This window comes from Grus americana, chromosome 4 (genome assembly GCF_028858705.1).
Source record: "Grus americana isolate bGruAme1 chromosome 4, bGruAme1.mat, whole genome shotgun sequence".
Taxonomy (NCBI): Eukaryota; Metazoa; Chordata; class Aves; order Gruiformes; family Gruidae; genus Grus; species Grus americana.
In genome coordinates this window covers 13,048,516-13,072,940 of record NC_072855.1, presented here as the reverse complement: position 1 = coordinate 13,072,940, position 24,425 = coordinate 13,048,516, and the positions used below count along the sequence as shown (strand labels likewise).

Below are 24,425 nucleotides of genomic sequence, written 5' to 3'. Positions count from 1 at the left end.
AGAAATCCAGCAGAATAAGCACTGCCATTAATCGTTCTCTGACCCAGTCAGAGTATCTGCAGAGGTATAATTTTTGGTTGATGGTAGGTTTTCAGTGCCTACTTCTCATTTTGATAATGACCTAATTCTGATCTTGATAGTACGGAACTGGTGTCAACGGGGTCACAGTGGCAAGTACTTCCGTACAAGTTTACCTCAGCCTCTCGCAATTTATTCAGGTGAAACTTGCCCACACCAAAGCTTGAACAATCATGGCTTTGCTCTTCTTGATATTGAAGCAATTACATTAACACAAGTTCAGATACTTCTACATTTGCTGCGCTCACACTTCCAGCTTCAGGGTAGATGTAAGAGGTGTGAGGTGATGAGAGGCCGGTACTTACATCCTCAGTTAAGATGGGGGACAACTTCATCTTACTACCATTCTAGAGACACGATCACTGAGCCTAGGTGCAAAAGAGAGAAGAAGGGGTGTGCAGGATAGATTAAGTATGCAAACGCAAAAGGGATCACTTTTGAGATGGATGGTAAAGAGAACTGAAAATCAAACATGCTAGAATAGCAACTACCATCCTAGACCCTCCACTTTTGGCATTACAGGCCAGTTCCACAGACCTATGGATACACCTTCACTTGATGCCCCAGGCCTTCCACAGTCCAAACTTGTAAAACCCACCAAATTTTGTTTTCCTCTTAAACGCAGCCAGGAACATGAGAGCAGTCTTGCCGCAGACCTCGTTCCCCCAGAGGCCGCCAGCGCGGAGGCCCGACCGCCCCGCCACAGCCCGGCCCCCCGCGCTGGCGGTAACACAGGACGGGCTGCAACCGCCCGGTGACGAGCCAGCGGCTCCCCTCCAGCGCGGGGCTTCTCTGAACGAACGCCCTCAGTTAAAGCCCGCCGTTCTTCAACCCCCTCCGTTCTCCACGGCTACCCACCGACTCCGCCGCGGCTGAGCGGGGCGCTCACAACCCGCCCACGCCACTGTCCCCGGCCTCGGGCGCGCTGAGGCGATTCAAAATGGCGACCAGTGCGCAGACCCGGCGCCCAGCGGCCGCCTCCCCGCTGCGCAGGCGTTTCCTTCCCCGGCGGGCGGTGCTTCTCAACGCCACGCTGGGGAGGGGGAGCAGCGGCGGGGCGGGAGAAGGCCGAGCGGCGGGGACCAGCGCGTCCCGGGAGGAGCCCGGCACCTGTCCCGCCGACAGAGCTCCTCCGCTGCGCCCGCAGCCAGGTGTGCGCCGCGCCGTGACCGCCGTGGGGGCGGGCGCCATGGGAGGCCCTGCGCTGTGCGAAGAGGGTTCCCGGCGGGCGGGGGCTGCGCCGCCTCATCTCCGCTGAACCCGCTGCTCCTCCGCGGGGACCGGAGAGGGATATGGACTGCCCGCCGCAGCCGCCAGCCGCCTGCTAGTCCCGCCGCAGCCGCGGCTGTGGGGCGGGTTGGGCATGGCCCAGTATGAAGAGAGCGACGGAGGGCAGCGCTACCCCGGTGAGGCGTCAAAGTTTCTGCGTGGCTCTTCCTCCTCGGGCGGCAGACCCAGCCGGGTGGCGGCTTGCGGTCCTGCCGGGGCTCGGCCCGCGCTTGGGGCCGAGGGGCGTTTGGTGGCACCTGTTGGGGTGAGGGGCAGAGCCCGGGATAGGGCGAACGGGGCGGGCCGGGCCGCTGCCGCCGCCACCTGCGCGCCGGGCAGGCGGGAGCAGCCTCGCGGGGGTGAGGGGCTCGGCCGGGCTGCGGGTCGGTGAGCGGCTGCTTGCTTTGCCCCTCCGTGGCCACCTTAAAAAAAGTTAGAGGAGCGGCTCGGCGCTGCTGGAGTCTTCACCGAGTAGTTTAAAGACCACAGAGGACGGTGAGCGTTGCTTCCTCAAGGTTTTGAGGAAAGGCATTGGCTGTGGTTTTCCGTTTTTTGGTTTTGCTTTTGCTTGGGTGGGGGTTTTCTTGTTGTTTTGTTTTTTTTTAATGAAGGCCACCAGCTAGGAAACCTTCGCAGTGTAGCGTCAGCCTCAAAGCCTGTGAAAAAGAAGCGACTTTCATCTCTCTCGGTGCCTCTCTAGTCGAAGTCTCCTAGGCAATTCCCAAAGACCAAACAAAACTACAGCTAACATTAGCTGAAGTTCTCGTGACGCTGCTGCTAATTTAATGTGGCCTCAGATTTTTCAGTAATATTGGTGTAGGGAGGAAAAAAGCCCTGTAAACTGCTTCTGGAGCAGAGGCTTTAAAAGAACACTGTGACTTATTTATATTGCCTGCCTGACGTAGCAAAAAAACGGAAAAGCAGTGAATGGTTTACTTACGATCGCTCTCGAAGTGCTCTGCTCAGATTTGTAAAGCACGCGCTTCGTGAAGGGTGCCAGCTGGGAGTTAGATAAAAGAATTCTTAATTAAAAACAAAACCCCAACTTGTTTCTTTTCTTTTTGCCATTAAAGTTTTGGCAGTGCTTACGTACGTATCCTTAATTGCTATATCTCACACTTTGTTGAAAGTTAGACTTTTGTAGCCTCAGGAATTCTTCACTGTCAGCAATGCAGTGGCTGCTAGAACGTGAACATAAACAATCTGAACCAAGAAATGTTTCATAAACAAAGCTAGGTTTGATGCTTATGTGCACTGAGGTCACCCGCAGTTGCACTTGATAGCAGCAATGTGTTTCCTTGGTACATGCCACAAAAATATTGTCAAAATTATGGAGAGTATAAACCCTTAATTTTTTAAAAAATATTTTTCCTTGAAGAGGAAAAAAAAACAGTTGCAACTTTGCAGTTGGGAAAATTCCTTGCTTTTCAAAACTTAAAAAGAATTGCTGACAGAGATAAGTGAAGAGAGATGTGTGATAAAAATTGAGGTGTTTACTGCTCATTTCTCAAGGAGTTTATGTAAACCATTCCTCTTCTCATTCCTGTGAGGCAAGAAGATATGATTCCTGTTTTGTAGATAGTTGCCTTACCCTTTCTTCTAAATAAGTTTGTTCTCTAAATTGCATTGCAAATCACAGCAAACTTGGAAGAATGTGGCTTCAGTTGGCATCTTTCTGATCTTTGTTTTTCTCTAATGGTCTGGCATGGCTGTTAACTGTCTTAAATTTATACATTAAAATGGGTTAAAAAGCCATTTTACTCTAGATCTTGGAAATTATAATCAATTATGACTTGTTCCCTCTGTGTGGTTGAGTGATATGTAAAGTCAAAATCTGTTTTAAAGCCTCTGGTTATTGTCAGAACATGCAGCCTTGCATGCCATGATCAGAATCTGGGGAATGTAAGGCCATATGGACAGCCAGACCGGGACAGACCAAAACTCCACCTGTCAGAAGAATTTACCTGGAAAAGGGCCTAAAAGCAGGACTCATGTACATTGATATTTCCACGAAGTTCTGACACTTGTAGTTCAGGGACTTCCTGAGTTTCTTTTTGTTTAGAAATCCTTAGTGACTTTTTTTTTTGTTTTCTTCCCTGAGCTTACATGTAAACTTCTAGCATCCACAGTGTACTGTGGCAAGGAGTTATGCACTTAAACTACCCTTTGCATGTGTAGTTATGTCCTCATGTTAATTTTGAACCTGGCCACAAAACTATCTGGTGTCCCTTAGTGCTTATGTTGGAAGAGTTAATGAGTAAATAATACGTACCTACCCTCTCATTGCCACTTGTGACCTCTGCTGTATTTTCCTAGTTCCCTTTCCTTTGTTCTCTCTCTTCTGGGATATTCAGAGATCGTAGTTCCTGTAAGACATAGGATATTAAGACTTTACAAATATCAATTTTATTTAGATTATAATATATTTAAGTAAACCATGAGGATTATGAATGTTGTGCAGACAAAATTGCTTATTCTTTCTCAATAGTTTATACTACTAATACTTTAATAATACTATGTTTATTATGATGATAAAGTTATAATAACATTATGTTAATAAATGATTTATGGAAAGAAGTTAGTATTGGAGCACATGACACTTAGAATGTTTGACATCGGTTGTCAGATTTTGCACTTACCAATGAGGCAGCTAAAATGAGGAGTATAAATATCACTTCACTACATCCTTAACAACAATCCTACAGCCACCTAATGCAAACTGAATCAAGGAGTTCTCATGTATGTTTTGGACAGCTGATTACATCTCAAGTTTCCATTTAAAGCCCTTGATGGGTATACTTCAAAGCTTCCCACAGTTTCACTGAACTGTCTAAAACGTTTGTAGCTTGTTATTGCATAATTTGCTCCAGCAAGCTATAGCTGTTATATACTTCTGCATTTGCTGGTTGCCAATTTAAAGGGTCTCTTCCCGTTAAATTTCTTGCTTAAAAAAATACCAAGCCAAGTTAAAATAGCGTCACTACCCTTCTGAAATGCAAAAATAAGGTATTTTAATTTTCACTTCTTTTTGAACTCTCTCGTTTACAGAATTGTTTGGCCTCTTGAGCTGCTGTTTTTACTGGCTCTTCCAAGGTGACTTGAACACTTACGGTTTGTAAGCTTAGTGAAGAAGAGCCGTCCAATTAAACTAAGCACTGGCTGTTACTTGGGAAAATCATTGAGCAGAAGTGAAGGCAGTCATTGGAGGAATTCATTATGGGAACGTGCTAGTGGTTTTTTTACCCACACATTGTCAAAGTTGTTCCTGGCTGATTACATTTCTGTACTTTGTTTTCTGGAATGCATTTTCTGGGTGCATTAATAACTATGACTTGTGATAAAGCAAACACCTGCACCCTTGCTTAAACAGTTCCATAGTGTGTGTTCCATAGTTCCATTGCTGTAAAGTAACGTTGGGGCTGGGTGGGCTGTTGATTTAAAGAGCAATATAACGTGTATGAAGAGGTGGGTGAGCATGGGGAAGAGAAAACAGTCAGTCTTAAGTTAGAAAAATACATGAATCCAAGCAAGAAGGTCTGAGAGCAGGAGATCCAAGTATATGCAACAGTAATTATATCTAATGCTCCATGTTATGTCATATTTTTACACTTTGACTATCGCAGTTGACTTCATGAAGTAGAATAGTTTGTTGCCTGTATTCAAGGATTGTTGTTTAGGGTTTTTTGTTTGTTTTTTGCTGGCCTTTGCAAATTTAATTTAGTGAACAGAGAGCGTTCATAATGTACGCAGTTGGTATGCTAGCTATCTCAAGACATCACTTCTTTAAATTGCAAGGGATGTAAACTTTTCAAACCATGGTAATGTGAAAAAAGTTGCTATAGCAACTCTATAAGAAAAGTGTATATCTTCACAAGCTTTTTAGTCGAAACAATACATTTGAAACCTTGCCTAGCCAAAGGATTAGGCAATTGATGCATTGATTGATTTGGATGCATAGTACAAAGTTGGCTGTTAGTTCTGAAAAGGTCTAAAAGATGAACTATCTAGGGTCGTTTCTACTTGACTTTTTCTCACACTTAAGAGTGAACTGGAGTGTCAGATCAGCTAGTGAATAGCATTTGTATAGTAAGCTAAAGAATTGGTATAGCACACAAAGTATGTTTGAATTCGTGAACTTTTCATGTGACTGAAAGCTTGTGGCAAAAAAATGTTATGATTTGGACCAGTGGAATGTGTTTGAAATGTGTTTTCTGTCTCACGATGCCAAAGTGTATTGATGGGCTCAGATCTAAGAACAGACGGTGTGTCAAACTCTGGTGTTTGGCAGGGCTTAAGTGCCATTAACCAGTGGTTTGGAACTACTAAGAGGAACCAGTTTTTTCTCAAATGAGATATTTGGGGTTTGTCTTTTTTTGGGGGTGTTTGTTTTTTCAAAGTAGAATATGGGGAGGACCTTCTAGGGGACAAGTGGCGCCTTTAATTAAATGCTACACTTGAGAGAGAATAGGAGACCAGAAGCAGGAGATCAGGCTTCAGGAACTGGAGAAAAATCTGTCTAGAATGCAAGCTGCTTGCAAGATGGGAGGAGTATTCTTCACTCCTTCACACTTAGCCCAGAGCGTTTCAGAGTGAAGAAACCAAAGCAATATGTGCATATTTGTTCTGCCAACTTCTGCAGAGTAATTACATAGCAAACTTCAGCAGAGCTGTAGATAGTTTAACTATTCATATAGAAAGAGAAGATGTATGTATGTAATGTCACAATAATAATCATGTAGTGTTTTAAAGGGTCGGTAGCAGTTCTGGGAGCCAGGGCAGTAGTCCTGATGGTGTTCCAAGCTTATGAAAAGCTGCAGTTGCCCACAAGGACAGTGCCTCTAACCTGCAGCTCATACTTGACTGCCCTCTCTTTGAGGGTCACTCAGATTTAGACCTGGAAGTAGGGTACTGACTGGATTAACTAATCTGCTGGCAGCCCATGGGGAGACAGTGTGAATGTATATTGCAAATATGAAGGACAGTGATCCCTGAGTGCAGTAAATACAATATATTTGGAAGTGTCAGTTTTACTGTACGTGCACTGATGAAGTGCATCATGCATGTTGTCAAAATGTTGCCTACATCGATAGCTTTATAGCTATACAAATTTTGCATCTCTTGCTTAATGCAAAACTGATGTATTATGTATTCTATTTCAGTGACAAATTCATTATCAGTTTTATGGTTTCCAGAAGAATGCTAAGAAATTCTGTTTAAATGAACACTTCAGAATTTTGGTCTAAGTGTATGGAAACAAGTTTTGTAGCCCCCCAATATCAGTAAATATGCATTTTATTTATAGAAATAAATTTCAAATATTTTTCTTAATATTGACATAGAACATGACTGCAGTTTTTATAGTATATAATTTTACTCTTGGGAGATGTATACGAAGTAAACACTGCCACACAAACTGCTTGTGAACAGCTTTTCATGCTTGACATTTTCTGGAAGCCTAATTTAAGTTGCCATTGTCCTGCTTGTGCAAGGGAAGATGCATGACTTTTAATTAAAAGCTGAAATTATGACAGGACTGAGTGTATTTAAAAAAAAAAAAACAACCCAACTTTCCTGCAAATTCATAATCTTGTCTTTTCTTTCTTTCAAACCAGTTACCAGTTGGGCCAAGACCACGGATGTAAATTTATCCAACTCCTTAAATGGTTTGAGCTTCATGGGAATTTTGGACGCAAGAGTGGGCAGCAGTATCCAGGGCCTTCAAAACTTGAACTCCGGGACCCCGAGATCTCTCTCATTGCCTGAGTATGGGCCTGGCCAGCTGTCCAGTGCTTTAGAAGATTGTCATAGCCTTAAATCAGTGGATTCTGGTATTCCAACTCTAGAAATAGGAAATCCAGAGCCTGTTCACTGTAGTGTGTTAAATGTGAAGAGAAAGCAGTCAGAACCTGAAATTGTGCCTGACAGGGCTTTTCAGAGCGCGTGCACACTGCCGTCTTATGTGCCTCCACATTCTCTGACTTCTGAACATGACCATGCTGTGCGAAAATCCTCTACTTTCCCAAGAACTGGGTATGACACTGTCAAACTTTATAGTCCAACTTCAAAAACTCTGAATCGAAGTGATGATATCTCTGTCTGTAGTGTTTCTAGTCTTAGCACAGAACTGTCAACAACTTTATCAGTTAGCAATGAAGACATTTTGGACTTTGTGGTCACAAGCAGTTCAAGTGCAATTGTGAATCTTGAGACTGATGAGGCGCACTTCTCAGATGTTACCCTGAATTCCACTAAAGAGACCGATGATCACAGCCAGCAGGAGTGTTGTCTAGAGACAGATGTGGACAGTAAACGAAAAATATTGGGACCTTTTACAAACTTCTTTGCCAGGTAATGTTTCTGTAAAATATATTTGTATTTTAACAGTGAGATTAAGTAGGATCATAGGAGAAAGGTATTGTGTTATGCTTTACTTTGAAAGAAGTAATAGCTCGCTATTTTAATTTGAATTGGTGTTAACATTTTTTTTTTTCTGTACTAAGTTGGCAAATATTGCTAGGGACTAAGGCTTGGAATCCTCTCCTCTGTTATGTTTATGATGTATGGAAGCATCTTAAATCTTCTTAAAAGATTCCCCTATGTTACAATAAAAGGAGTTCCGAACAAGGTTTTTTTCCTCTGAACAAGGGTTTTCTTCTTGGCTTCTCCAGTGATGCCTTTTGTGATTTTGGACAAGGTCCTTAATCTCATGTCCCATGAAGAGGTAAGTATAGTTAGGATCCATACCTGTATTGAAGAGCTTTGACATCTAAAGATTCATAAGTGATGGAGTATTTTATTGATCAATGTAAGTATATGAAGCTTAAAATACAAGTACTTGCCAAACACTTGCATGACTACTATGTTTTTTCCAAATCTCAGTTGTAGTTTTGTTAATACCTTTTTTCCTCCATTTTTGTATGGAATGAGAGCATCTGATGTTTTGTTACTCAGTTGTTGAAATGAAAGCATTGGCCACTCAAAGCAGTTACATAACCTCTTCTAAATGCGGTCCTTGTATGAATGATAAGGTGTTCTAAATGCAGCTATCCAGTGAAAGTGGTGAATGAGGAAAAGGACTAGACTACTTTTTGGGGTTTGGGTTGTTGGTGTTTTATTTAAGGCCTTCATAATGTCTCTTATTTTTAGGATATGTCATCTGAAATATGATATATTTTTAAGAAACGGTTCTAGAAATAAACTTTAGACATCAAGCAAAGTTGGCTATCTAGCCAGTTTTGGACATGTGAGTGCTTCAGCTAATCTCTTTTTCCTCATGTAAACTTTTTTTTTTTTGCATGAGACGAATAGGCTGATATGAATAGGGTGATAAAATACTTAGAGAATTGGCAAACATCATTCTTTGAAAGACTGCCTTCTTTGCAAAGCTTAAGAGAAGTGGTTTCATTAGATCTACTAAACTTGCTGAAGCCTTCATTGATTTTTATTCTTAGATTAGAGCGCTGTGCAGCAGAACTCCAGTCATCAGTCATGTTTGAGGTGCTGAAGCTTTTGTGGACCTCTCTCTATTTGTTGCCATGGAACCAGGCTCAATTCTGAAGCAGGAGGCTTCTCAGCACTTCAAAGCATGAACTTTTGTTACCCGTTCTGGTAGCGCAACTGCTACCTCAAACAAATGTTGTCCTTCAGCCTGGAGGGAGCACAGTGGAACATTTAGACCCTGCTCAAAGTAGGATGTTTAACCGCTTCTCAACTTTTCTCATCCAACAAAATAAAGCCATCTGTCCAAATTCTGTTCTAGTGTAGTCTCTAGTGGTTTCCCAGAGTTTACGGAAAAAGTGGTACTCATTAGACTGAGCTTTTGTAACCTGATTTTTTTCAGGTACATTGAATTCCAGAGAATAAAGCCTGTCGTTACTACCTTTTAGATGGGGAACAGATAATCTTGGTCGCCATGTGATGTCATCATGAGAATGTGAGAATTAAGTTCAAACTAGGTGATGGGCTTTGAAATTCCAGGTGCTCTGTCTGTAACCTGGTCTTTAATATCATTCTCTTTAACATCCATTTTCTGCTCTGTTTTGAAAACAAGAGTTGCTCGCTTTTTGTCTGTACTTGCATACCACACATGTGTATATTATGCATCTGTTCTCTTATGTCATGTGACCTGGTGGTGAGGTTCACAGGTATTGAACAAGCAGGGAGCTTCTGTGCCACAGGGAATATTATCTATATTTATGCTGTCAACATTGTTAAGGGTCAAAACAAGCTGTTGCTAGTTTTTGTTGATATTTACAGTCTACTGTACATGGGGTTATAATTGCTTCCTGTAATGATCCCATACACTCTCTGTTCCCTGAAGTTCCTGTGGCCTTTATTATGCTCCTTGGATTCACAGACCCTAACCGAGTACTTCAGTAAATGAACCTGAAGACATGGCCCTGCCATGTCTTGTTTGAAAGTAACTGACTTGTAGGGGCCTTCCTGCCCAGCTCACCCTGTGCCGTGTGCCAGGATTTGTGTATAGTTTTAGATGAGGAGGAGGATTTTGGAACAGTACCTTTGAAGACCAGCTTGCTGAGAAGGGAGCTTCTTAAAGTAGTTTGTAAAAAGTGCTGCCGTGGTAGGTATAAACAAAGTCGCAGGGAGGAGCATGTTCTTAGCACTTCATTCTGTGCCGAAAGGAGTTTCACTTGACATTCACAGTCTTGCAGCTTAAGTGTGTAAACCTTCCCTTCTGAAAATCAAGGATGAATTGTGGCAGGAGAAAGTCAAATTGCTTTGGCTTTGGTCAGTGGCTGGCATGCTTGCGTACAATGTGGAAGAACAAGCACCTGAGTGGTTTGTACACAGCCTTTCTACCTTCCAGCAGCCTGATGGTTGTGTGGTAAGGCTGCATTGCAGGGGCTCTCAGCCTTCATCTGCAGGTTTAGCTCTTCCAGGGCTCCTCTGGGTGATGGGATGCAAGTTTGAACCACTGAGAGTGAAGATGATTCAGCTGAGTTTTTGCTCAAGTTGTTGACATTTTGTAAAAGGAGAAACCTTGCTTCTTGAAATGGCAGCTGTGCTTCTATTGAACCCTGTCTGCCATCTGAGAATGTGCTAGTTTCTCTAAACTTGTCAAGACTGAGGTTTGCTCTGGATATGCCAGTTATGTGTCCAGGCAGCCACAAATCTTAATACTGACAAAAATTAGATGCCTACGGTGCTTGGTCACATGCACCTAAGCTGCTTACGTATCAATTAAGGGTAAATCTTCTATTGTATCAAGAAAATGCTTAGAGAAGCACCTACTTTGGAATGCAGAATTATTTCTTCGCACTCTGTAGATTTATTTTGCCTTGCGAGACTGTGGCGTGTGTGCACGTGCACCATGCATGAGGTTGTGTGTTCCATACCACTTGTGGCAATATTTGTGATGTGTCATGAAGTGTTGGTGTTGGCTTGGGGCTGCAGTTGAAAATTGAGTTATAGAGGAGATGGAAGAAAGGAGAACCCCGTTGGCTCCTCACCTGTCAATCCCAGCACCTTCAAGGACACTTGGGAATGGATTACTCCTGCCCTGCCTTCTTGAGCACTGTGGCGAACACAGTTTCCTGGACTGCTCCTCTGGCTCAGTTGCTGTCTCTTCAGCAGTTTGAAACTCTGAAAGGTCTGGTTGTTTCCTCAGGTTGTTACATGCCTCTTTGGGTGTGGCAGGAAGATCCAAAGTCAGAAAAAGAGACTGCTTTCCTGCTTATTTAGACATAGCTTTCCTCTTGAAAGAGCTTCAGGCATCACAAGTTCAGTGCTAGGTGGAGTACTAGCGCTCTTATTAGGCTCCAGGTTAGCACATGAAAATGGATTATTGCTTCTGAAAGCAGCTGTAATGCTGATGACTTACAAAGAAACCTGACATGTTTTCAAGTGTCATGTGTTTTTGTATCAGCTCTAAAAGGCTGGAGGTCTTTCGCATAAAGCGTGAGTTTGAATTCATTTCCTTAATTTGAATATATGCAGGAACTTGGTTTGAGATATAGTGTGAGCAAATAATTGGCTGGGAGACTAAAGAGCCGGTGGCTCGTCTTTCCCTTTGTCCTGGTGACCCAGAGTAGCATAGGTTAATGAGTTTTACCTTTGGACTTTACTTCTGTGTGGTACTGCTGAAACACAGACTCTAAGTGCTCAGGTTTTTAAACAGCTTTGCTGCAGAAGTTATACTTTTCATTTATTATTTTCATTTATTGTTTTGGAGAGTGAGGATGAGGTTTTTCATGGTTATACCCAGCGACTATAAGAAGGACTAGGAGTATGTTCAGTGAAATGATATAAGCCATGCAGTTCCCTTCCTTTTGAGTGGACTACAAGAATCCTAAGTCTTTACTTAGTCCACAGCAGTGGATATTGTCTATTTTTCTGGGAATCTGGATCCTCTCTTTTCAGGCTGCCTTTAGAAGTTTTTAATCTGAATGTTCTAAGTAGCAGGATCTCAGGAAACCTGTACAGACAATAGGGGCTACACATCAAATAAAGGGCTTTAAGATACTGTTTTCAAAGAATATCTATTTTTGAGAGAAAGCTTCTGAAGCAGGATTGGCATCCAATAGTATACATGGGAGCACAAACCTAATCCAGACTGTGGCCTTACTTGTAGTCTGAGAAGAAAAAGGGCTTAAGTTTCACAATAATATCTACCATTTTCAGCATTCAGTCTGAAATGATGTACTCATTTATATCACTTACACACACATATACATGTTTTGAGGTGACTGGTCACACTTAATTGGGAGTTCTGAACCTAAGGAATTGGGTCTGTTGATACCATAGATAATTCACTTGTGTTAATGAATAGGACCCTTTCATGATGCCATTTGTCGCTTTTAATGCGAGAACAGCTTATTGTACTTCTCTAATTTTGGTGTTAAGAGGAAGATGGAATAACAAGGAGCATTATGCTGTTGATTTCCCACTTTCATCTCTCCAAAAAGGGAGTTCACTGACCACAGAAGGGAAGGGAAAGGATTAAAATGATAGCTCAGATTACTCAATCATTATTAAACTTTATATATGATGTCTCTTCTTCTGTGCATGTTTTATGTTAAATGAAGCCTAATAGAGTATAGGCTGTTCAGGAGGAAACAGGCTGAGAACAGGACTAGAGTGTGTAGGAGGAGGGACAGAAAGAGCTGTATGTGCTGTGGGGGAGGATAGAAGTACACTGCTTTTAACCACAAATGAACAAAACCTAGCTGAGCTGCAGGTGGAGTTGTCCAGAAGCTGGGAGGAAGGACTCCAGAAACCCAGCCTCTGGCAGACGGAACCCACATGGACACCCAGCCCAGGCTGCTTCACTGCCCAGCGGGCGGCCTGGGCTCCCCAGGGCTGCACTTGCCTCACCCCTGGGATTCACTCCCTTGTGGGAGGGAAAAGAGGAATTTGGTGGCAGTTTTGTCCCGCCCCGCTACTGTATCTGGGTGCATTTTGAGATAATTGTTGTCAGTAACAGGCATTTAAAAGGGTTGGGGAGCGAGGAAGGCAAACAAGCTTATGTTCCAGTGGTGTGGGAAGCAGCATAAGCACTGAGGATCTGTATTGACAGGTGATGCTGGAAGCAGCCCATGAGGCATTCAGGTATACTCATCTGATGGATGTTTTAGTCTTCACAATATGGTTTTGAATGCTAATTTGAAAGCCACTTTCTGTCTACTTAAAACAAAAGACTAGTGGTCCTCCCTTCATCTGTACTTACTATCATGTGTCTGTTTAGAACAGAAGAAAAGTTGCAGAATTTTTCAGAAATAAACATTCTCTCTCAAAGCACCATAGGTGCAAAGTTGGAGTTCTACAAAGCAACAGCCTTTTCTTCTGATAAAGGTGGAAAACGGAATGATGCAGTTTTCAGAATTCCTATCCTCTAATTCACTGCATTGTTTTGAACTTTGTTGTGTGACCTGTTCTGCACTAGGTGTTGAACTGAAACTGTCCACGTTAATTTTAATCCCTATTTTCACTTTATGCGTGAAATAATCTTTTGTTTACAATTTCTGTTCTGTTAGTTCTTCCTTAAATTTTACACTAAATCTTATTTGAGATGCAGCTCTTTAGAATAAAGAGAAGTTGCTTTTCCAGATAAAACCTGCTTTATTTAAACTCCTGCATGTGCAAAACTGTTTTCAGTTTCTCAACAGCAAAACTAAGAGTCTTAATGAAGTTATTTGTTCATTATGGAAGCTAAATGAAAATCTGCTCAGCAGTACTTTGAGTTTTGGGATTTTTTTTCAGTAATGGTACAAAACTATGCAGTAAGTGAGGAGCCTTGCTCTGGATATTCAAAGTGCTGTTAAATAAATGTTGAGTTTGCTGGCAGGAAAAAAATATAATCTGTGAATTCTTCTTTATGAACTGTTAATCTCAATTTGGGCATTAGTTACATTGCTGTTTTAAGGAGCTATCAATATTAAGCCTCTCTTCCCTGTCATTAAGTGCCTCAAAAGATTTTGAGCCATACATAAGAATAATAAGGGAAAAAACCCTACAGTAAATAGAGTCATTCACTACTTACATTGACAACTGACAGAATAAACGCAGGAACTTGGTAGCAATCATGAGGTAAGACAAGGTATTTACTTAGTGCTTGGATTCCCCTTTGTGAGCTGCACCCTTTCGCAAGTGCAGAATCACTGAAGAGTTTAGGTTGAATGGGATTTCTGGAGCCATCTGATGTAACCTGCTCAATGCACTCGACTTCAGCATTGGATCATGTACCTCAGGACCTTGTCCAGTCAGTTTTAAGTATATCCAAGGATAGAGTTACCACAACTTCTCTAGGTTACGTGGTCCAGGATTTAGCCACTACTGCTGTGATTTTTTTCTCCCCTTTTATCCAGTTGGAATTTACCTTGCAGCAGCTTTCTGCTTTGCCTCTTGTTTTTTCTGTTTGCATCTCTGAGAATGGTCCCCTAGGCTAAATGAAACCACCTCTCTCAGCATCCCTGCTTGTATATTGTGGGCATCACCGTGCAGCCATCGTAGTGGTCATCCATTGGACTTCCTCCTGGTTTTGATCTCTCTCTATTTCAGTCCAAGGGCCCCAAATTGGATATAGATACAGTCTCATGGATACCACGTAGAGCTTTTAATCATTTTTTCCTCTTGATCTTGTTAATACAACCCCGTCCATGTTTAATCTTTATTACTACAAGGTCCTACTGCTAACTGGGGTCCAGCTTTTTGCTTAGTATGATATTTCATGTATTGATTCCGTGTCTGTTTTGTGTGGTAATAGTACTTCAGATTAATGAAGAAATCTGCTTTAAGACTCTGAGAATAGAATTTTAGGTTATTCTGATAACATTGGAATAACTGGGAATTTTGCCAGCTAGAAAAGAACCATTATGTATAGCTGGTTGACTCTAATAGTTTGAACGTGGACCTAAATGTTGCTTTTGTATGAGAGTCCTAACTTGCTGAAACTCCTGTTTCTGAGAATTCTGCAGCGTTAGCGTGGTAGGCTAGTACTGCGCATCATCCACATGCAAAATAGTTCTTGGTTTGCTGCAAGCACTCCTAACTGCTAAACGTGCTGGATTACTGTCTGATTTATCTTGTCATGTCTTTGATACTTCAGTGCAAGCAGCTCTGCTTTGTTCTTTCCTGAAATGCGGGCTACCCTCTAAGAAAAAAAAAGGTAAATACAGAACATTGTAGTCTTGAGAAGTAGTTTATCAAACCCTACTTTTTTCCCCCAGAAATCTAGAGAGGGATTTCAAAGTTACCCTGTTGAAAGCTTTCAGGTATCTTGTACTGCTAACTTGTATTGTAATACTGTCTCCCTCAACTGTGGAAATCTCTTTTCAGACCTGCAGGTCTCTGTTACATTGTAAAGTGTCATTATTCGTTGCTCTTACTGAACATACTGGAATGTCAGTGATTGGAAAACTTTGTTTATAAAATGTGATAGGGATTTATAAAACATGATTTGTCATTAGTTACCTCTTTCATAAGTAGGTCAACTTTTAGGCTCTACTTCTGTTGGATTTGTTTATCCATAAACCAAGTGTTGTTCTTCCTTTACCTTGACCTTTGGCAATCTCTGAGATAAAGTTCTGCAAACCCTGCTTTTGTATGTGGTTTTTGGAATCTTATTCAAAGCATAACTTTTGACTTTTTGATAAAGGTTCTTCACCATAGCTAAAATACTTGGGCTTTTTTGATGATACTTCGTACTGTGTCTTTTTTTTGTGGTGGTGGTGTTTTGTTTTGGTTGGTTTTTTGTTTGGTTTGTGTGTGGTTTTTTGGGGGTTTTTTTGTAAAATTGTAGGTTGACTGAGAGGTGATCTGGAGTTGGGAAGGGAAGAATGCAAGAACTGGCAATCACGGCATCTAGTGAATTATTTCTAGAAAGTAATGTTATCTGGTCATGGGTACCAACTGTCGTCTTTCACCTGTGGAGAATGTAGATTTAGAGCTCTTCAGGAGATTTTGAGAGGTCTTCTGACAAGAATTTCTTAAGTCCATCACTTTCCTAGTCAGCGTTATTCATATCTTGTTCCTCCGCTAATCAAGTAACCAAAATTGCTGTGACAGAATACATTGCTGATTTTTCAGGGTTTATTTTCAGTGCCTTTGGAAATTAAGTGGCCAGAGTGCAAATTTGGAACATCTAGACGTGAGAATCTTTTTTTCTGTTTGTGGAGATTAAGTTGTGATGGTTATCATTAGTACAGAATACAAAAGGTCATCAAAGGATGAGAAGAAAACAATGTTGTTCTACCACTGTGAGAATGTTTCCTAGATAGTGTTAATTGAATTTGTACCATGCCTGGTAAGGTCACTGGACACTTTTGCTCATAATGCAGCAAATATTTAATAACATTTCTCTTAATATATTTTTTCATAATAGGTGCCACATGTTACTTGAAGTGTCCTGTTTCAATGTAAGTTTCTGGATGCCTTGAGGAATAATGTCTGTGGAAACATCTCTTATACTGTATTGATGTAGTTGACATGGGTTTACCTAGTTCTTAAGATTAATATTTGCATATTGTCAAACTCTTTAGGTAAGGTCTGTTATACACTCCACTATGACTGCCTTTGCATAGGCTGAGGGGCTCAAGATGGTGCACTCTCCTCATGTAGCTTAGAGTTATCAGGAAATTTCAGGATCTTCCTCCAGAAGCAGCTGAAACGAGCTTTGACTTGCCTCTGTTTCTTTCCTGCCTCTTAAGAATGTATATGAGTCTGATACTCATTTGAAATTGTTTTTCAAGATAACTTTTTTTTTTACCAAATCTGAACCTCTTGAACATTGGCCTTGTTTTTCTTTTGCTCTGTTCATGAGACTGGTAAATCCTTCCAGTTGTTAATTCACGTGACTATTCTAATTGTTTTGTCTTCTGAAAATAACCTTAATTGAAAGATGAATTAACATTTGACTGTGAGCATGCATCTTGAGAGCAGGAAATGTGGCATGTGTTTTTACTTGGAATTGCAAATTAGTTTGGGGTAAATGCAGGTAAAGAACTGTGTCAGTCTGTGCATGAGTTGGATCCTTTTCTAGTTAATTCTCATGCATGTTTCTTCACAGCAACTGTCTTTTTAAGGATAAGGAATCCATTTATTTGCAAATACAATCTTTATGCTAAGTCAGTGTTAAAGCAGCCTACCACAGAGCAGCATATGCCATCGCACTTTTGTTTTGCTCACAAATATCGTTCCATGCTGCACGCCAGTAGTTCACATGCTGTGGCCTTTGGAACTTCGTCTAAGGAGCCACGTCAAATCAAAATAATTAAGAATCATCAATTCCAGGTTTTCCGGAGAACCCAAATACTCTAATCATGACAACTCCAAAGTCCTAAGCTACTGTACCTGTTTATTTCAGGCAACTGGTATATCTTGGAAGTTCTGGGGGAGACAAAAAAAAAAATAGTGCATTGCCTGGAAGTCCAGGTGTAGAGTGTGTGTGCACCAACAGGCATCAGAGGGTGTATGTGTGTCCGCATCGCTCGATTCCACCCTCTGCCAGCTCCTTTGTTGGAGCGAGCCCATCCTTTTTTCCTGTTGTTTGAGTGACAGGTGCCAGAGAAACAGTTCCTTGACTCTGGTGGTACTGAACTTCAGAGGTATCTCAAAGGGCACAGTATTGAGCCTGCCTGGCTAGAGAAGGCTTTGAGACTTTTCCGGGAGGAGGTTTACAGCTGACTTGAAGATCTGGAGTAAATTGGCAACAGAAACCATGACAGCACTGTCTCTGCTCCTTATAGTGGATGGGTTTGTATACTGAACTGGAGGGGGAGGTGGGGAGGGATGACCTTTTGACAGATGACTTCACATAAGCAACTAACCTTGCTTGGGACAAACCACTGCTGAAATGTGGAAGAATTGAATAGTTGAATGCTTGTGGAGCAGCACTATGAACTTGTCGTGCAGCAATAGTTGCTGGCAATTGTTTTAAAGACTTGTCTTTTTAGAAAGAGAATCGGACTGAACTAGATAAACTTTCTGCATTGATGGTAATGCAGGACTTTGTTTAAAAGCATAAGCTGGAAAAAGCTGTAATAGATGCTCTGTGTATAGGTTTGGCTTGACTGCTTGTTGTTGATGTCGTTCTATTTTTTTGATTGAGACTTCAGCCTGACTGTGGGAAGCACGCTGGGCTACGTAAATACTGGCAATATGTGAATGTGTAGTATGTATACATGGCAACTATTCAGTAAGTTTATATTAGCAGTGCTTATAGAACTGAAATAAAGTGGTTCTTAAGTTTTATTAAAAAATAAGGTTTTCCTGACGCTGCTGAACTTACCTATTGATATTAACTTCCTCCCTTCCTGCAAAAAAAGACAGTGGGCAGATCAGTAAACAGTAATAGAATAAAATCATTTTGGTTGGAAAAGACCTTTGAGATCCTTAAATCAAGTCCAACCACTAAAATAGTGCAGTATGTGCATGTTCAAGCAAAAGATTGTTTGGTCTCTCTCCTATATCACAGGATGCTATTTGTATGTATGTATTAACTGTGGAGTTAGAATTAAGTTCTCTTCAGGTAGGTAATTCCTGTCTGCAGCTCAATTAAAATAACAAGGTTAAACAGCTGTTTGGTGCAAAATACTGTTTTTAGAGGGCTGTGCAAAAGTGATTTTCTATTTGAAATGTGATTTCAATTTAACTTCTGTGCTTGGTTTCCTAAAATAAGCAGCTGCAGACACTTAGTGTAAAATAGTTAACATGTTTAATAGGAATGTAAATGTAACCCATGAGACTTGAATGGTACCACACTAATGATAATGCAGACATGATGTATCATGTCAGATATTCCTGTTAATATCCCTGTTGTAAATCAGCATGATGTGCTGTAATGGTTGAGAAGAGGACAATGAGACAGAGGTAATGATCAGCATGTGATCTTTTCTTTCCAGGCATGTCAACCCTTTTTACATTCAAGATCTCTAATTTTTATATCTTAAAACACTTGTAATTAAACTTTGAGATCTTTTACCCTAGGATTTATGAGCTTGTCTTAGTAGTGAAAATCTGTTTGTTTTTTTCAAATAGAGAATTTTTGCTCCTTGTTAACTTGTATTTTCCATTAGGTAGAATCTGCTTAACTTACCTTTAGAGTGCAGGTTTTTTGGTGATTTTTATTTGCTCAAAAATGAGACTGCTTAGTACTTTTTTGAAAATCCTAGGGAGCTGTGTAATCATGGGAGGAAAGGAATTCCTTTTTGTGCTGTGGCAGCAGAAAAATGAAAGCTTTTGCTAGGAATTACTTGCTCTGATATATATATCATTTCATATATATATATATATATGGTAGAAATCATTACTGCTTTCTAAGGGAGCTGCATATTTTAAGGGTCTGCTTTCAGTCCAGAAGTCTCAAGTAGTGGCTTTATCAGGACCCTGTGGTCCTGATTTATTACAAAGTTCTGCAGAAATCGGACTGGAGTACCTTGCATAGTGTTTTTTTTTCCTTAAGTTTTCTAACATCAGGTGCAAAGGGAGCAGCACCTCTTCTGCCTCTCTCATGTCAGCCCACTGGTCGTGCTATTTGCCTTTAGCTTGTTCCAGTCTGGGGCAGATCAGGGTTTAACAATGTTGTGTGTCCTCAGTCAAAGCAGGAACACGTTGTAGTTTGCAGTTCTACATCTGATTGTGCCAGTTTGTAGCTTCTGATAACATTATACCTCTTGGGAGTTTTGAGACTTTTTGGAGTGCACGAAGAGTGTGGACACCAGCAAAAACCCAGGACTTTGGGCATAGACAGAGAGCAGGGAAAAGGAGAGTAAGTTGCTCTGTACAGAATGGGAATTGTATGTTGACCATGCCTGGTGCTTTCAGTTCAATGTATATTTTAAATTTAAAAAAAAAAAAACAACACAACAAAAAATAAAAACACACAAGTGAACTGGAAATCCCTGCCATACTACAAAGAGAGGAAGAGATGTTTGGTGCCCGGGAACGTACAGTGGAAATCATGCAGACAGAGTAGAGTGAGCTGAGAAAGTGCTGTGCCATCTGCTAGATAAGCTGTAGAACAGATGACTTACTACGATGCTCCCTTTAAAGGCAAAACAGATAGATAGAATTGTGGAATTGAATTGAAAGCAAGTATGTGGGATTGACTTCTGGCATTTAGTTCATCTAGTACAGGCACTTGCAGCAGAGAGCAATTATACTTTATCATTCCAATTCATCTTTATTTTTCTCTGAGGATGAAGAGCTACTGCCGCTTTTAAAATCCCTCAGAGGAGATTGGGGAAGATTGTTGCGTGTATATACCTGTGCTAGCAACTTCTGATGTGGGTAGATTGGGAGAGAATATTGCCTGTTTGTCCTTCAGTTTTCATGTTATCACAGTGTTAATAACCTGTGGTGAAATCCTTTCACTTGCAAGAGAGAATTTCAACGTGCACAGAACTGTCACACAGGTGTGCCTCCTTGTGGGGCTCTTTCAGGTGTCCCTGAAGGTAGATGTTCTTGTTTTCTCTGAAGACAATATGTAGTCTGGAATTCAGTTTGCTGGCTTCTGAAGTAGTAACAACCTGAAAGAAAACCTTTTGCAAGAGCAGCCAGCCTGTCTTGCATTGTGTATCCTATTTACCTGTGATGGTTTTGATGTTATTCCTGTCATGCTTTTTTACTCTTAGATATATTCTAGAACTTGCTTGATATTTCTGCATTTTAAATTAACTAAGCATATATATATATAAAAAATAATCTCATGTCTGTCATTTTATTTCCCTGGTAGCTGTCTCAAATGATCCTATCCATCCATCATCTCAGGCTGTCTTACATACATGTTATGAACTTGGGCAGGGGTAAGAAGATAATTACATGCAGAAGCCCTTCAGGGTATTAAACACCCCGAATGGATTCTTTATATTGCCAAGGTGAAGAAATTGCTGGTGAAAAGAAGGCAAATTCAACTGAGATACCTTTATTGGAAGTTGTTTTTGTGATGGTCCCTTCTCCAGCACTAGCAGTTGTAGTGGTAGCAGTGTTGTCAAACTTGTTGATTAATGTTCTAGTTAGCTTATAAATCCGTAAGTAGCATTACAGCTGTAATGATGAACTATAGGAGAGCTTCATAAACACTGGAGTATGCTAGATAAGACAAAGCAAATCTTTGGTTTTGATCCAGTAGCTTACCTGTAGAATTACAATTTCATGCTTTAAAAAAGTGGTAAGAGGGAAAACATGACAGTGTGTTTCTATGTTTTCCATGCTGTTCTTTAGTGTTTTCCTTACAGTTGTTTCCCCTAAATCTTTATGCTGTTTTTTGTGTAAGGTAGGGTACGGGAAAGCTGAAAAGGGTTTGTAGAAGTATGGTTACTGCTTAGCTTTGACATCAGTTGTTATTCACTTGTGTGATTTCTGTACCTAAACGCTTCGTTCTTATCTTTTAATATGATAATCTGTTCCTAGTTTGGGTTTCAAGGTAACTGTACCCTTGTGATATAGAAGCATGTGATCATTCGTGTAAATATATGCATATTTAAGGATGGCAGTGCACCCTATTGACCTTATAATACACTCCGACACACTCTGACGTTTGTGCCTCAATTGTTTTCCTTGTATTAAACATTTCTCCTGTATTCCAAGCAGTATTACCTCTGTTGGTGTATTTATGATATTGTTCATGCTAGCTGATCCAAAGTGGCCAGGAAAATCAACCTTTTTAGTGTCCAGGTCATTCCTATTGCAGATGTATATTCAGCCCTTTTAGAATATGACGCTCAATATCATTTTATTTCCCAAACTACCATGCTTTATGAATAAGAAAAAATCTGTACTTTCTGGGTCAACCCACTGGGCATTATGGTAGTAACTGTAAGTAAGGAAAAGCAGCAATGCCAGACTGGAAGCATCCGTGGTATGAAGGTGCTATAGCTGCCTGCTGATTGAAGTAGCAAAAATGCTTTTGTCTCAGTGGAATTGTTTTGTTGTTTTTTGGTTTTTTTTTTTTTTTTTTTTTCTTTTAACTAAGGTAGCAAAAGCCTATAGTCAAGTTCTCAGAAAGACCTACCGGAAGATGTGTAAATAATCAAGCTAACCTGGACATGTTTGAATGTTTGCTGAACTAGGCAGCAGGACAAAAAAGAAAGGTTTTTTGATAATCCAAACATGCCATGGTTGTAGAATATCTGATGTGCTCTTGGAGGAGCTGAGTGCTACCAAAAGCATGAAGACTGGTCTGTACTGTATGTCCAGGTTTGGAAAAACATAGTTGTGATGAGAAGATGCCAAGTCTGGCATATCGCTTTATGATTAAAAACTAGCAATAAAAATAATTTAATTTTCAGTGGCTTTATGTCTAGCTTTATGACTGTCACTACAGTGTTTAAGCTGGTTAATTTGAGATGTTTCAGAGAGACTTCAGAATTAATGTGTTTTAATAGCTGCTTTTAAGGTTATTCAGGAAAAATAATCTTTTATGAAAGCAGATCAAATACAGTAAAAGGCTACTATGCAACTTTTTTGTGATTTTTGGTAGCAGTATGTTGTAATAGGCAGGTGGAGAATGTTTGTGCAGCAAGAGATTTAGTATCTTAGTCTTACTTTAAAAGAGTGAGGCTGAATGATCTAGAGGGAGGCTAAAAACAAAGGCTACTTCTAGAAAGTTACAAATGAACTTTATCTACTAAAAGTTCTTATTTAACCAAGTCCACTGCCTAGTATGGTGGTAATACTGCATAACCTATCTCTTGTGGATGGGAAACTGCCTGCCAGCACAACCACAAGAGCAGTTGGAATGTGTGATTGGGATACGTAAACTTAGCAAATTGTCTATCGTTGTTTATTACAATTAATCAACCTTTTTTCTTAAACTTTTTTTTTCTAGGAATTTGTTTACCAGAAAGCAAGGTTTTTCAAGATTCGAAAAACAAAATGATGTGGGATGGAAGTTGTTTGGAAAAGTACCTCTCAGAGAAAACTTACAGAAAGATCCAAAGAAAATACAAAAGGTATTTGTTTAATTCTGTGTTAAGATTAGCGGTGAATGTAGAAGCCAGTTAAGTTTATGATTTGTGTATATGACATTGAAGCCTGTTTGTTTGTCGAGTTGTGTACAATGTCTTGGACAGTATCAAAGAAGGTTCTTCACTGAAATTTGTCTTTTTGCTTCTAACAGTGCCATTCACAAGAATGTGTTCTACATGGTTATTACATTGAGTACTCCATGAAAACACATACCACTGTGGTATAAGGCATTTCATGTGAAGATTCAAAGTATATGAATGTGTGTGTGTTTTTTATAATCAAGCTTAGGTATTTTGAAAATCTTTCAATTTTCTTTATCTTGTTCTAGCTTTCACTGGTTTGTAGCCTTTGTGTCATAGACCCTTCTATAACATGCTGTTTGAAGGGAAATTGTGTTCTGTTGGGCCTTGGCTTATTTGTGCTTAAATAGTAATTAAAAATACATATATCAAGATAGAGTGAATGTGGTAGAGTGCCAGAAATTTATGTTGGAATGCTGATTTGAGCCATTCCTTGTTTGCTGTATTTGCTGATTGGAGTTGAAATTTTCCATGTGTGGGCCTTGATGAAATTTTGGTTACTGACTTAAAATGTTGGAACAATATAATACAGTTCAGAATAAGTGAATGGAATAAAATTAATTTATTTTTTCCTTGTACAGTATAGTTCAAAAGGGAGTGTGTATTGAAATTGTTTATCGAAGTGTTTCCTTGAATAGAGGAAAAACTTTAAAAGCGCCAGAAGCACTGTCCTGGTTTCAGCTGAGATAGTTAATTTTCTTCGTAGTAGCTAGTATGGGGCTGTGTTTTGGATTTGTGCTGAAAACAGTGTTGATGAGAGATGTTTTTGTAAGCAGTGCTTACACAGAGCCAAGGCCTTTTCTGCTTCTCACCCCACCCCACCAGTGGGATGGCTGGGGGTGCACAAGGAGTTGGGAGGGGACACAGCCAGGACAGCTGACCCCAACTGACCACAGGGATGTTCCATACCGTGTGACGTCATGATCAGCATATAAGGGGCTGGGGGAAAAGGAAGGATGAGGGCAGTGGGATTTGGAGTGACGGTGTTTGTCTTCCCGAGTAACCATTACGCATCATGGAGCCCTGCTTTCCTGGAGCTGGCAGAACACCTGCCTGCCCGTGGGAAGTGGGGAATGAATTCCTTGTCTTGCTTTGCTTGTGTGTGTGGCTTTTGCTTTACCTATGAAACTGTCTTTATCTCAGCCCATGAGTATTCTCACTTCCACTCTTCCAATTCTCTCCCCCCATCCCACTGGAGTGGAGTGAGTGAGCAGCTGCGTGGGGGTGAGCTGCTGGCTGGGGCTAAACCACAACAGACACTGAAGAATTTAGATTTCTCCCTGTCTTCATTGCTGCTTAACTAGTTTTGACGTTGGTTTTTATGTGAGTGTCTGTTGCTTGTATTTGCCTGTAGTTAGATCACGATTTGTCAGATTCTAGCAGCTGGTTTTGGAGCAGGGGAGGGTGGTGAAGAAGTTACACAAAAATCTTTTCATGCCTTCCTTAGTGTGTTGTAAGAGAATAAAAAACACAGTGAAAACCCCTTTTCTCTTTCTTTGCCTATCACTTCTCAAGCTATAGCATTATAACATTGTTGAAAACATAACATTTCAGAGGACTGGTTCTACTACAGAT

The 24,425-nt window shown here is 40.7% G+C and overlaps 1 protein-coding gene across 4 annotated transcripts in view; it reads left to right on the top strand.

The window, feature by feature from the left end:
• The first annotated feature begins 689 nt into the window (after window positions 1–689).
• Window positions 690–24,425, top strand: part of TBC1D14 (TBC1 domain family member 14) — a 72,000-nt gene continuing 48,264 nt past the window's right edge. The window contains exons 1-3 of one of the 4 annotated variants that reach the window (XM_054823230.1): window positions 690–1,229; window positions 6,960–7,695; window positions 22,631–22,754. In XM_054823230.1, coding sequence (XP_054679205.1) covers window positions 1,019–1,229; window positions 6,960–7,695; window positions 22,631–22,754 — 1,071 coding nt within the window. In that variant the 5' untranslated portion in view covers window positions 690–1,018. Of the gene's footprint in view, window positions 1,485–1,716; window positions 1,843–6,959; window positions 7,696–22,630; window positions 22,755–24,425 lie in introns of those variants that run through there. The other 3 variants (XM_054823233.1, XM_054823231.1, XM_054823232.1) reach the window with 3 other exon arrangements.